The 15,595-nt window shown below is 37.0% G+C and overlaps 2 protein-coding genes across 2 annotated transcripts in view; one reads left to right on the top strand and one right to left on the bottom strand.

Annotated features, from left to right (window-relative positions):
- Window positions 1–15,595, top strand: part of LOC126786402 (uncharacterized) — a 403,094-nt gene that overhangs the window by 131,109 nt on the left and 256,390 nt on the right. The window lies entirely within an intron of this gene.
- LOC126786387 (lysine-specific histone demethylase 1 homolog 2) lies at window positions 6,506–13,006 on the bottom strand. Its single transcript, XM_050512201.1, is given in 6 exon segments — window positions 6,506–7,455; window positions 8,002–8,065; window positions 8,206–8,253; window positions 8,256–9,287; window positions 9,290–9,861; window positions 12,857–13,006. Coding segments are annotated over 5 exon segments (2,091 nt in total). The 5' UTR covers window positions 9,678–9,861; window positions 12,857–13,006; the 3' UTR covers window positions 6,506–6,896.

Raw genomic sequence — 15,595 nt, 5'->3', positions numbered from 1 at the left:
TCATATAGTTTCCAGTAATCGGTGCTCATTCAGCCCCTTTTTCCTCAGTTAATTACGACTAACTGAGTTCCGCACTTCCGCACAAAACCTAACAAAGTGGGTTCATCCTCTGCTTCTCTCTCAGCCTTCACCTCTGTTTACTTTGCAGTTCCGCACTTCCACCTAACTTTTATGTTTGATCTCATGGCAACCTGCTACTTCAATTTGCTCAAACCTCTGAAACTCACAATTCTATGGATTATGAGCTCTACTTCTACTAAGCATCGATCTCTGATTCTCTGAATTTGTTTCCCTTTCTATTTGTTCTTGGTTTTTTTTGTTTTTTGTTTTTCCTGGTTCAACGGTAAGTTCAAAGCTTTAAAGAAGATAACAATATACAAGGATCATAGGAAATGGAATTGGATATTGTATATGTACAATAAAACAAAGATATGTATGAAAAGCATCAGAAAGTAATTAATTAAGTGGAGAAGAATTCTTGGGAGGCTTCAAGACCAATCTGACTCCTAGGCTCCTGACAATGCGAAGAATGTGATGAAAAACAAAGACATCGACTCAGTTGTTTGAGATTTTTCTCTCTAGAGATTGTATTGATACTTTTTGATATACAAGGAGATGAGAATATATGTATATGAACCGTGTGGGAACTGAACTACACTATTACAAACACTTAAGGCTAAGACAGTATGGTATTAACACTGTAGCAACAAGCATACCATGCTTCAGCCATGCTACGACAATGCTGAAGACACAGATCATGCTTCATATCAATCACTACACACCATGCTGTATGACATATTATTTCAACACTCCTCCTCAGGCTGGATCTAGAAGGTTGATAGATCCAAGCTTGCTGAGAATTTTCAGAAACTGTGCAGATGCAAGGGACTTAGTGAAGATATCAGCAAGTTGATCTTCACTTCGAGTGTAGACTGTCTGAATAACTTTAGCTTGCACTTGTGATCTGATGTAGTGACAATCTACTTCTATATGCTTTGTGCGCTCATGAAACACTGGGTTAGACGCAATATGCATTGCAGCTTGGTTGTCACAGTGAAGCAAGATAGGTGCAGCTGATGTAAAACCAAGATCCACCAACAGACTTTTAAGCCAAATTAATTCACATGAAACAAAAGCCATAGCTCTATATTCAGCCTCAGCACTGGACCTTGCAACCACACTTTGCTTTTTACTCCTCCAAGTGACAAGATTTCCTCCAACAAATGTGCAAAAACCAGTGGTACTTTTTCTGTCAATTGCATTTCCTGCCTAATCAGCATCAACAAATCCAACAATGCTACTGTGACCATTATTTCTGAGAATAATTCCCCTACCAACAGAACCTTTAAGATACCTCAGAATACGATTCACAATAGTCAAATGATAATCTATAGGAGCATGCATGAATTGGCTGACTATGCTGGATGCATAAGAAATATCAGGTCTTGTAATAGTGAGATAAATCAATTTTCCCACTAGCCTCTGATAGTAACTGATATTGGAGAGAGATGTACCTTCACAATCAAGCACAAGCTTACTGTCAAGAGGAGTTCTAGCTGGTTTGCACTCGAGCATTTCTGCTTCTTTCAGTAATTCAAGCACATATTTTCTCTGGCATAAGAACAATCCTTTTGAAGAAGAAGCCATTTCGATTCCCAAAAAATATTTAAGAGCTCCAAGATCATTCATAGCAAATTTAGCATGAAGAGAATGTTTAAGAGAGCAGATTTCATCACTACTATCACCAGTAATAATAATATCATCCACATAAATAAGCACCATTAATTTTCCAGCACTACTGTTTCTGACAAACAAAGAAGAGTCTGCATTACTGCTTGTAAAACCAATATCTTCAAGAACTGAACTAAGCTTAGCATACCAAGCTCGGGGGGATTGTTTCAAACCATATATGGCTTTGTGCAGCTTACAGACAACATCAGGTTGACAATATTGATCATGTCCAGGAGGGAGCTTCATATACACTTCTTCTTGCAATTCTCCATGTAAAAAGGCATTTTTACATCCATTTGATGTAGAGACCAGTTCTGATTTACTGCAATAGACAACAAAACTCTTATAGTGTTCATTTTAGCCACAGGAGCAAATGTTTCCTTATAGTCTACACCATAAGTCTGAGTGAAACCACGAGCAACCACTCGAGCCTTATGCCTTTCCAAAGTCCCATTTGCATGAAGCTTAGTTTTGTAAATCCATCTACTGCCAACTACATTCTTGCCTTCAGGAAGCTTAACAATGCTCCAAGTATGATTTTCATCCAATGCTTTAAGTTCTGCATTCATTGCTTGTCTCCACACATCATGCTTACTAGCCTCTTGATAAGTTTGTGGTTCAATGCACTCATCAATTGCACTTAAAAAGGCATTATGAGCATTAGAAAATTTCTTACAGCTCATATATTGTGCCATTGGGTACTTGGAAGTATATGACACATAGTCCTTATGCCTAACTGGAGGGTTTCTGGTGCGAGCAGGATTTCTCCTAGGCAGAACTTGTATATCAGCTTGGTCAACAACAGCACCAGGTTGGTCAACATCACATTCTTGTTGTTGGGATTGCTCATTTCCATCATCAACTTCATCAAAAACTGGAACTTCATCAAAAGTACTGTTATTCATGGACAAATTGGGATAGTTACTGATATTCACATCAGTAGCTATGTTTGGTGAAGGAAAAAGATCTTTATAAAACTCCTCCTGAGAATTAATATCCAATTTCTCAGGAAAAAAAGGAGTCGACTCATCAAACTTCACATCCCTGGAAACAAATTTTTTCTTTGCAATTGGATCATAACAGCAATATCCTTTTCTGAGTGGATGAATATCCCAGAAAAACACATTTGACTGCTCTAGGATCAAGTTTATCTCGATTTTTGGCTTGAGCATGGACATAACACACAGAACCAAAAATCCTCAAGTGAGACATGTCAATCTTTATATCTTTCAAAACTTCAAGAGGGGATTTAGCATTCAAAACTCTACTTGGCAGTCTATTAATGATGTAGGTTGCAGTGAGTACAGCTTGTGACCAAAATTTCTTAGGAACATTAGCATGAAACATCATTGCCCTGGTCTTTTCAAGTAAGTCTCTATTTTTCCTTTCAGCAACACCATTTTGTTGAGGAGTTCCAACACAGCTAGTTTGATGAATTATACCATTTGTGTTCAAAAACTGAGACATCTTGTGAGACATATATTCTGAGCCATTATCAGATCTTAAAATTTTAATTTTGGATGAGAATTGAGTATTGACCAGATCATGGAAGTTTTTGAAAACATCAAACACTTCACTCTTGAATTTCAATAAATACAACCATGTAATCCTAGTAAAATCATCAATAAAGATTACAAAATATCTAAATCCATCAAAGGATTCTAGAATAGGTCCCCAAATGTCTGAATTGATGATTTCAAATGGATTACAAGCCCTAGAAGCAGAGGAATTGAAAGGCAGCCTAGTAAGCTTGGAGAAGTGGCACACTTCACAGTTCTTGATTTCTTGACTAATAGAAGGAAACAAAATGGACAACACTTTTTCTGATGGATGAGCTAAATGGTAGTGCCAAAGTTGTGTCTCGGGATTTCTACAGGAAGAGACTTGAAACGCCTGAGAAGGTTTAGAAATGTAGTACAGGCCATTCAAAAAGAAACCTTCACCAATCTTCTTCTTGGTGTTGATATCCTGAAAAATTACACTATGAGGAGAGAAAATGACTAGACAATTAAGGATTCTAATGATTCTACCCACAGACAACAATTAGAAGGGAAATGAAGGAATATATAGGGCTTCTGACTCTATTTGATCAGAAAATAACTTAATTTTCCCTTTTCCTAAAACTGCAGCACCCTTCCCATTTACAACAGAAACATGTGAATATAATTTTTCAAAATCATGTAAATTCTCAAGTTTATTTGTCATGTGATCTGTGGCTCCAGAATCTATAACCCAATAATTATTCTCAGCATTTACTTGAAGTGCAATTTTAAAGGCAGTCAAGATACCTGAAATATCACTGTTCTTCACATGATCAGCTTTTGCAAGGAAATCAGCAAAATTGCTCAACAAGGCCATGTGATTTTCACTGCTACCTCCACCAATTTTCTGTTTCTGTTGAAGATACGCTGAGAAATCATTGATTAGAGCACATGGATTTGTTGTAAAATCCACAGATACACCAGGCTTTGAAGGAGTAGTAACCATATTAGCTTTGTGACCACTGCTATTCCATGCTTTACCCTTGAGGTCTTTCTTGGCTTTTTCTTCCAGATACTTAACCTTAAGCTCTGGAAACAAAATCCAGCATTTATCTCTAAAATGATTTCCACCACAATGAGTACATTTTCCTCCAGCCTTCATCCCTTTATCAGCATGTTTGAAACTGGAGATATATGCACTTGACTCAGCATGACTTGACTTTACCTCAAGGTTCATAACCATCCTTCTAGTCTCCTCTCTTCGTACAGTACTGCAGACGGTTCTAAAAGAAGGAAGTTCAGAATTCATGAGAATATGACTTCTCAAGTCTTCATAATCTGGACTGAGATTAGCAAGGAGTTGAAATATCTTGTCTTCTTCAGCTCGTTTAAGCAAGATAGTACCATCAACAGTATGAGGTCTATAAAGATCAAGTTCATTCCACATGCTAGTTAACTTTCCAAGATACTGAACAAAAGAATTACCTTCTTGCTCAAGACTAGCAATATCATTTTTTAACTGAAAAACTCGAGCAGCATTATTTTGATTTCCATAAAAATCTTCAATATCTTTCCACATAGAACTTGCTGAAGAGGAAAAGTTGAAGATACCTGCCATTTCAGGCTCCATGGAATTGATAAGCCATGCTCGAACCAGTTGATCATTGCTAAGCCAATTAGTAAACTGATCAGATCCAACATCTGGAATAACAATAGTCCCATAGATATAACCAAGCTTCTGTTTGCCTCCAAGAGCCAAAGTTACAGCTCTAGACCAGTTCAGATAGTTGAACTGATTCAATAATGCAGAACATAGACGTTGGTTTGTGTTTCCATCATTGTCTGAAGATATAGAACTAGAATTGGAAACAGTACTAAAGGGATTAACAGATGATTCTTCTGTCATGATTAAACTAAACAACAAAATGAGCACAAAAAAAATCTTACAAACCAAAGAGAATCGGAAGCAGAGGCAGGATACTAATGATCCTGCTCTGATACCATGATGAAAAACAAAGACATCAACACAGTTGTTTGAGATTTTTCTCTCTAGAGATTGTATTGATACTTTTTGATATACAAGGAGATGAGAATATATGTATATGAACCGTGTGGGAACTGAACTACACTATTACAAACACTTAAGGCTAAGACAGTATGGTATTAACACTGTAGCAACAAGCATACCATGCTTCAGCCATGCTACGACAATGCTGAAGACACAGACCATGCTTCATATCAATCACTACACACCATGCTGTATGACATATTATTTCAACAGAATGTCCATCTTTTCGTTTCCAATCTTCTCCTGTAAGTTTCGAGCCAATGCGAGTCAGTGCTAGTTTGATCACCGGCCTTCCTTGAGCTCTTCAACCTTCTCTCATATGCTTCAGCAACCAACATCGCAATATCAGCCATGAATCCCAATATCCCATATGATAATATGTTCTTGGTTTGTGCATGTTGTTATCAATGTATGAATTTCTCAGAGTTTTAGCCAAGGTTATGAGATATGTGATCTTTAATTGGCAACTGGGTTTTAGTTCTTATGGATTTACATGGCAAAGTTGTTCAAATATGCTCTTGGAATGTTGGAATGAATAATCGTGCATAATTCGAATGGGCAGTAACAAATTGAATATTTATGCAACGTACAACTTTGTTTTTGTGTTTAATTAGTTAAGCAGGTAGCAAAATGGTTAAAGGAACTAACACGGAACCTACTGACTGGAATCCGTAAACCTATCAACTTGAAACCCAATATCATTCGTGATTTGGTTAGCACAGTGGCTGCAGACCTGGAGTGTTTATGATCTTATTTGATCAATAATCAAAATCAATTCCATTTTTTTGCATCAATGTGTGTCGCCATCACACAAAATGAAACAAACAGCTAAAGGAATTGATTAAGGATCATCAAAGTTACATTCCTCAATATCTCATAAATACATTAACTTGTACATCATTACCACCCGCGGTTAGGCGCGGGGAACATATCTAGTTCATATTATTGTGTAATCGATATTGTCAATTATCACATCTCTTTGTATATGGTTTATGAATAAAAAGATTGATGATGGTTATCATTAATATCATGTAATGTAACCGAGTATTACTGAGATTGGATAAATTGTTTTTTATCTTTTCCTTTTTTTGAGATTGATGGGCACTTGATTGAGCATTTTAGCATCAACAAAGAAAATAGGTCTGGTTCCTCACCAGGGAGTCTCATATGCTCTGAACACCCCAATTATAAATTGCACTTTTCAAGCACTCAGACGATTAGAAGCAGACCTTAAATGATCCAGCAATACAGATGCAAGGTTACGCAAAAGAAGAGAAGGGAGTATAATGTTTACAAACCTTCATATATTTATGCTTCTGCGACCTGTCTGATTTAGCTGTTTCCGAAATTCCACTTCAGCAATCAATGTCATCAATCTAACAAGCCTCCATTTCCAATCATATACAAAATTGTGCACTCGAAAACAATGCACACTGAACTAAATCCAAGAACCTATATATGTGTAGTACAAAAGATTCCATGTCAATACACAAAGACCAAAACATCAAGCTCTTGACAGTTGAGACTGTAAACTATTGCCGCCAAGCAAAAGATCGATTCTTTCCCCTGCCTCTTCGTGCATTCACAATACTAATTGCCAAGGAATTACCTGCAGATCATAGGGCACTAGGTCCCATCAGTTGCAAACCAAGGTCTTTTGCCAAGTACGACAACCTACTTTCTTCTGTCACCAGCTCTAATTCACAAGCTTGCTCATGAGATACAACTGCATAAAGCTGCAATGGTAGGTTTAAAGAATGCGGCAAGCTGTTTACCAACTCTTGCTTATAACTGTCTTCATTTCTCCCAACACTAACTCTCATAAGTCCTACTGATTTTGGATCCTCTGTTGTAGGATCAAATACAAACGAAAACTTCCCAAACGATAGATCTGGGTTCTTGAATAGATCTACTAGCATGTCATTGCTGGGTCCAGCGTTCTTTTGTGATACTTTCCTGACATTGTTTTGGCTACTCCTTGGAGCTCGATACATGCATGATGCCTCTCTTAGGCCACTCAAGAAAGCCCCATGCATAGTAGCTGGATGTTGCCTATGTGTTGCCTCACCTGCAAAAAACAGCCGGTTGCCCACATTTTCTGCAAGTATATCATAATCACTACCAGATGACTGTACTCTGACATGAGAGTATGAACCATAGGAAAGGGGATCACTCTCCCACTATGTAGTACGGACACGGACACGAGTATCCGTATTGGATACGATTCGATACGTAGACACGGCATATAGAAATTTTTTTGAACACGAACACGTGGTGGACACGTCAATTAAAATTATTTTAATATATATATATATATATATTTATTAAAAAATTAATTTAAAAATTTGAAAGTATTTAGATATATATATATATATATTAAAGTGTGCATAAATATAACAAAAACTGAATTTGTTAGAATAGTTGAGGATTTGTTGGATCATTTGTATGACCGAGGTTCGAATCCCACCACAAAAATTCCTATTTTTATCATGAGTTTCTCTCCTTATATATATTAAAGTGTGCATAAATATAACAAAAACTGAATCTGTTGGAATGGTTGAGGAATTGTTAGGTGTCTTGGATGACCAAAGTTCGATTCTCACCATAAGCACTTTTTCACTTTTATTATGCGTGTCTACATGTCCAATTCGGACACTCGCATATCTGGGCCGTGTCCGTATCGGACACGCAATACGGACCATTTTCCGCGCTTCATAGCTCCCCCATCTTGTACATATGGTTTGTATTGGATCAGGCACAACGACGCCCTTGGGACTATAAATACCTGAAAGGGGGAAAGGAAAAAGAAAATTTGTAAGATAAGAGAGTTAGATTAAATAAAGGTTTTAATAATAAAGGCTACCAAACTATCTTGAAACCGTAAGTACCAAAACTTTTACCAATTAAATATTTATATATGCATACCTCTGAGGACACTTACAACTTGATGAAGCAAGCTGGAGGGCTCTGTGGATCAAATGTATGTGCAGCTTCTCCAGCAACGAGTGCAATTAGAACTGCACCTCCAGAAACAGTATGGTAACTGTACAACAAAAAGAATTCTCCACGTTTCTGACTGTGTTCATTGAGACATCCAAAAGTATCCAGTTCTTCTCCCCAGAAAACATGAGGGAAAACCATAGCTACTTTGTTCAGCAGCCCAAAACCCAACCTTTGAATTGCTGCAAGTTTTTCTTGGGGCAACTCAGGTTCAAATTTAATAGCTCCTTTCTTTAGAACTCCAAGAGGAACAGTGCACAAGACCATATCCCCTCGAAACACTTGTTCCCCTGCGATCACTTCAACCCCTCCATCTGCATAACGAATAGTATCCACAGTCTTTTGATAGAAAATAGGAACTCCTTCACACAATGCTTTTATCAATCTCCAGTTACGTCCTGCGAGAAAGCAATGGTCCCCACCCATTTCATAAGGATCATCCTGATCCCAATAGGCAGCCGAAAGGTTTGATAGACATCCAGCATTTGCATATTCTAAATTTGCAAGATGCCAATCAAGAAGTTGCCTCTCCTCAGAACTTCTAGCAACAGCATACAACTGCCTAAGTGTCTCCAAAACTGAACCTAGTGAAATATCACTTGCAAACCCACCCATAGTTTGCCTGAGTTCCATGACTTTGTCCAGCAGCTTATTGAAGATCACTTCAATCTTAGAGTCAATGTCCTTATCAACAGGTGTACCATCAGGTTTGTACAACGGGCAGTTATCCCGGACCTTATGAAGTGGAATAGAAAGTTGCCTGGCCAGAACTCCAAGAGGGTTAGCATGAATGCCAGTAATGACACTGCCACCGAGATCCACAGCAGAAAATTTGCCGTCATGCCCCATCTTTTGGGTGTAAACTCTTCCGCCAGGTCGACTCCTACCTTCTAAGACAACCACCTTGAAACCCAATGACATTAGATGCCTTGCAGCCGCTAGTCCAGCAAGCCCTGCTCCAACAATAACAACAGACCCTTCATTTGCCTCCTTCGGCATAAATGCCATATCAAGTCCTCATATTCACCACTCACGGTTTCTCTAATCTGTGCTTTCGTGAGCCATACTCCAACATTACTCCTCCATCTTGCTAAAATATGATTCCTCACAACAATATAATCATTCTGCTCCTTCCCCCCTAACTCTTTGACCACCCCAGCATTAATTTCCTCCTCAAGAAGCGCGTCAATAGGGAACCCAAGAGAGAATGCAATCATGGCCTCAGTCTCTGTCTCTTTCTCCAAATCCTCCTTTGTCCTATTCTTCTTCTTCTTAAAAGTTCCACCCAAATGCTTCTCTATCAGATCATCCATTAGATTCTCATCATAACTTCGCAATCCGGCCATCTTCCACGGCGACCGCTTTATAGAAGAACCAGCCAACCCCGGGTTCTCCATTACCCTATATACTCTAATGTCCTCTCTCAACCACAACTTAGTTACTCTCAAAACCACCAGCCCCAAAATTGTTCAACTCCACCAGAATATAGTTATATACTCAAATGGGTTTTTGATTCACATAAACTCAATCAAAAGTTCGAAACCCATTGACACCATGCTCATTTTCAGAGATATTCATTATCTGTGTAAACAAATTGAACACCAAATTCAAACATATCAATCATTTCACTCAAACACGATTTCTACGTCTAGGCAGTGAGTGTGTAACGACCCCAGAATTTCGAGCTTAAAAACTCAAAATTCTAAAGTCGTTAAATACAAAATAATCTCAATGAAATCGAAATCATTATAATGTCACAGCGGATCAATTCTGAGTTCTCAATTACAACTCAGACAAACCAATTATTACAACCCAAATTTATAATCCACACATAAAATGGAAATGTAATAATCCTCACAATCACTCACAAATCTCACAAATAAAACAACACCAATTCTCACACACAAATCCATGCTAAAAACCTCACCACAAGTAGGATACGAACGACTTCGAGCCCCCGGAGTCGTCGCTCAATCTCCACTAATCAGCACCTGCGGAATTATCCCATACACCATCGAATTGGTGCACCGGGATTGTAAACACAAACCCGGTAAGCTTATAGCTCGTATGAGTAAAATCAAAATATAATTCGCATATCAAAATATACGAAAAATCACAAATCAACAAATATAAATGCCCTCATGAGTCAATGGACAGCCCATCTGGTTGTCCCAAAAGAATATGAAATGAAACGCTCATGAGAAAATTAAGTAACCCTTCTGGTTACCCAAATGCATTTATAATACGGATACCAAGAACGCTGGTACATATCTGTTACCCCTCTCGTAATACACCGCCGATATTGGATAGCCACCCGCTACCCAATATCCAAAACAATCTGAGTACCCATGAGCAGATAACCACCCGTTACCTCACATGCAGTACTAAGGCAGACAGACTAGAGCTCTAACTGTATCGTAACTTTCGCCCGGCCAAAGGCTAGGTTCCAACTTGCCAAACACGTACAATAATCTCACATCATATTGTACCAAATCACGTCCGAAGACAAATCAACATTTTAACAATCTCAATGTTAAAATCACGTACAATAATCTCACATCATATTGTACCAAAAATCATGTACGAAGACAAATCAACATTTTAACAATCTCAATGTTAAAATCACGTACAATAATCTCACATCATATTGTACCAAAAATCATGTCCGAAGACAAATCAACATTTTATCTCAATGTTAAAATCACGTACAATAATCTCACATCATATTGTACAAATCAAAATCACATGCTCGATATATAAATCTCGTCATCGAAATGACATAAATCACGATAAAATCATAACAGTATATTATATAGCAAACTATATATATATGTACATATTTACCATTTATACAATATATATATAATCCATTATATCATATACATGTCATATTTCATAAACACGTCCGAAGACAAAAAAAACTCGTCCGAAGACAAAACATTTTAACAAACTCATGTTAAAACCACGTACAATAATCACACCTCATATTGTACAAAAATCAAATCATATGCTCAATATTTAATTCTCGTCATTGGAAATGACCAATTCCAATGAATTCATAACAGTATATAATATAACAAACTATATATATATATATATATATACTTATTACCATTTATACGATATATATGTAATCTACTATATTGTATACGTGTTGTAATTCAATATTAAAAACTCTTGCAAAATTTTGAATCACTGCAAGGGTAGATTCGTAAATAAGTGAGATTTTACTCACATTCTTTCCTGCATGCAACTTCCACGACCCTGAAAGTAATTTCCTCACTCGTTTCGTCAGTCACCTAATAGCACGATAAATGGTTAGAAAATGATACTTAAAATATCAGGTGACGAGTTCAGCACAGCTAAATGTTGTTCATAAAACATTGTTCACGGAACACTGTTCATGTTTACTAATCACTGTTTTAACTAAACCACTGTGCACAGTTACTGTTTTACCATAACACTGTTCAAAGTTACTGTTTTTACCATGACACTGTTCACATTTACTGTTACAGATCACTATTCACAGTTACTATTACAGATCACTAGTAATGCGGAATTACTATTCACAGTTACTATTCATTCGGCGTTACTGTTCACCGACCGCCACCAATCATCACCAAATTTCACCACCACAACCTAAACAACATTTCCAACAACTTCCTAGTTGACACCAAGGTCTAAATCCGAGTCTAAACAGTCCAAACAACAAAGAACATGAAATCGGCACTATTCACAAACCCTAGAAATTGAAATTTTGATTCGGGTACTTACACTTCGATTTGGCTCGATTCCTTTTGTGGGAATGTTGCTGGGACTGAGACAAGCAAAACCCCCCAAGAATCTCGAGCCATGGTGGCCGGAGGAGGCGGCGCCGCCACAACAGTAACTTCCGGCGGTTGCTACACCGTGTGTGGTTGTCGCCAGAGTGCGTAGCCCAAAATATGGAGCTCGTCGAGCCCGTCAGTTTGATAGGTGGCACGACACGAGGCGACGTCGGATGGTGGAGAAATCAGCCGGAGAAGGTTTTTGGGTCGGGTGAACAGTGCCCGAGCTCGGTGAATAGTACCCGAGCTGATTTTTAGAAAAATCTGATTTTCTGTTTTTTAATCTCCTCTTCTTCCTTTTATACTATTTCCAAAATCGGAAACGAATTTCCGACGTTAATAACTTTGGCGTCCGACGTCCGATTCGAACACATGACGTGTCCACGAATTCGTATCGATGAGCTCTACGACTTTCGTGAAGGAAGTTTTCGCAACCGAGCGACGGAATAAAAGTCGATCTATACGTTGCGGTAACGTTATGTTTTCTAATTAAACGATCCGAAAACGTTTCCGTTTTCGTTTCGAAATGTCGCAAACCTCCAATTGTCGTCTTGAATTAATTTCACAAGTTTAACACTTTGAAAATACTCGACATTTAGTTTCTAAAAAATTCGGGTTATTACAGAGTGAGTCTAAGCTAATATGTTTAGAGCTACTAAGACTAGAGTGGCAACCCCAAATTACAATGAATCCTAATCTTTGATTTAAATTTCAGGGAGGGATTGAAATGGGAAGAGTGAGTGACTCACCTGGTTGGACTGAATCGAATCGGAGACGGGTAATATTAGGTGGAAGTGGAGTAATTCAGTAGGAGTTAGGGTTTTGGTGCTGCGAGGAAGAGAGGGTCTGCAAATGAGTCCAAGTTTGACTATTCAGTCTCGGTGGGTTGGAGGGAAATGAAAAGATGGTGGGCTGTTTAATCACGATGGTTTCATACCCGAATTGCTAGGCAGGAACAGATTTATATGCTCGAAGTTTTGATACTCAACTAGGGTAGGTCTCGTTATTTAGCAAGTGGATCTAAAAAAGCTCACGGAAACTCGCAAATCTGATGAGTTTTTACCCGGTTTGGTGTGCGAGAAAGTCCGCCAAAGCCCCTTTACTTGAGTAGAGGGCCGAGCTTAGGTCCACTAATGTATCATAATATTTATATTAAGTTTATAATAAAACGCATTATGAAGCGACTATATGAAGAAAACTTCTCGGAATCGATCGACACCATCCGATGTGATCGATATATATATTTAGTAACCATTTCTTAATTTCATCCAATTCGGACCTCGTTTGACCGTCGGAATTTTCGGTAAACCAAAAACAACACTAATATACCCTAAGGGGGGGACCTATTACAAATATGCGAATGCGGAAAGTTGTTTTCATATTTGAAATCACCTAATTTTTTTCACCAATTGTGAGTGGTCATAACGAGGAAACTCATTTAGCAAAGCCCCGGTCAATGAGATTTTATTATATCAAAACGCCTCTTTTTTTTATTGACCGTAGGTACAGACGGTCAAACCATGTTCAAAACGGATGAAATTTTTACAGGGTCCCTAAATATATATATCGATCACATCTACTGTGTCGATCGACAATATTTCGAAACTAGAATTTATTTGTGACTTTTTTTTAGAATGTTTCTAATAATTCTTTTATTGTTTCAAACCCTTAAATTAGAGTATTATGTTTTTTCTCTAAAATACAAGTCCGCAAGGCCCGGCCCTCAAAAGCCCACAAGATCCGCTTTAGATGGGCGGGCTTGAATCTTCATATTTGTGAAAATACCCGGTCCGTCACTTATTTAAATTTACTAAGGCTCGGCCCGTTGATGAGCCTTAACTAGGTATGTCAATATTACCCATCAGGTCAGCTACTCTTCGACCCAATGGGGCTATGAAATGGGTAAAAACGAAGAACGGGTGTGAAGATCCCCTATATTCAAAATATGGAATCAGGTGACGGGCGGAGATGATATTCTTATCCACATCCATATCCCCACCCAATAAGAATAAAATATGTATTATATATGTTTTAATATTAATTAATTAATTAATATTTATGTAAATAAAACATTTCTTACGATTATTGTTCTATATTGAACTAGACTTATATTTGTTTAAGTTAGATTAATGTAAAAAACTAATTTTATCCTGATATTTTGTTTTCATTTTAGATTTCACATTTTTCTACACTTCATTTGAATTTTCATATAATCTAACAAAATATCATTAACGGGTCTTGGGGCGGGTATGGAAAATTGATCCCCGACGGAGATAGGTACGGGGAATACTCATTACTTTATAACGGGGTATGGGGCGGGTACGGGGACGTAATTGAAAATGGATATGAATATGGTATTTCGATCCCCTCACCCTACTCTGCTCTTTGTCATTCATATACTCAACCGTTTTAATATGAGCAAATTATAAAATAGTACATTTCTCATCATAAATTAGAAAAAAAATCACCACTTATTTCTCAATTATAAAAATGTCATCTTAATTAACTAGAAATTAGAAAATAGTCAACAAGTTTGGAACAAAATTAGAAAATAGTCACTTTAAAAAATATTTTCGGACAATTTTACTTTTTCTTCTTCATCTTCTTTTTCCTTCATCCTCTAATTCCGGCCATAATTTTACCGTCCGACGATTGATTTAAGAATGGTTGGTACTGTTGGAAATTTCATAGTGAAGTTCCAATTTTGGCACACTTTTCGGTCAAATGTTTTCACCGTAAGCGATTCAATTTTTAGGTTTGGTATTCAAGATCATCTCTACAAAGTTTCATCCAATTTGACAATGGTTTAAGCTTTTAAAATTGAGATTTACACGAACGGTTCACGTTGAACAGTTTTAATTCATTCATTGATTTAATTTAATTTGAATACCTTAACGATGTCCAAATTATATGAAATTTTATAGAGATGATCTTGAATAACATACCTAAATATTGAATCGCTTATGGTGAAAAAATTTGACCGAAAAGTGTGCTAAAATTAGAACTTCACTCTGTAATTTCAGAGTGAAGCTTCACACTGGATATAGACTGTATATGTATATTCATACTGTATGTATTCACAATATACTATATTATTCACATATTCGAATTAATATGCATTCAAAAAAGTATATATTTTCTTAATCACACAATTATATTTTCGAGAGTTTATTTGGTTTATATTTTATTTTTTTAATGGAAGAAAAATGTTGAAGAACAAATATTTAAGAAAAATATATTGAGGAAAAAACAAATGTCAAATGTAGGGAACAAATTATAACAGTTATATATTTTCAAAAAAATAATAACCATTAGATTTATAAATGATTTGATAGTCTTTTTACTTAACAATAATATTGCATAGGTTTGAAAATGATTTGATAGTCTTTTTACTTAATAATGATAGTACATATGTTTGAAAATGATATGATCTGTCTATGTAACTAGACTTGCCACATAAAATTAAAGCATTTGAGGCCAAAAATATT

The sequence above is a fragment of the Argentina anserina genome, chromosome 3 (assembly GCF_933775445.1).
Source record: "Argentina anserina chromosome 3, drPotAnse1.1, whole genome shotgun sequence".
NCBI lineage: Eukaryota > Viridiplantae > Streptophyta > Magnoliopsida > Rosales > Rosaceae > Argentina > Argentina anserina.
This window is presented reverse-complemented; position numbering and strand designations above follow the sequence as displayed.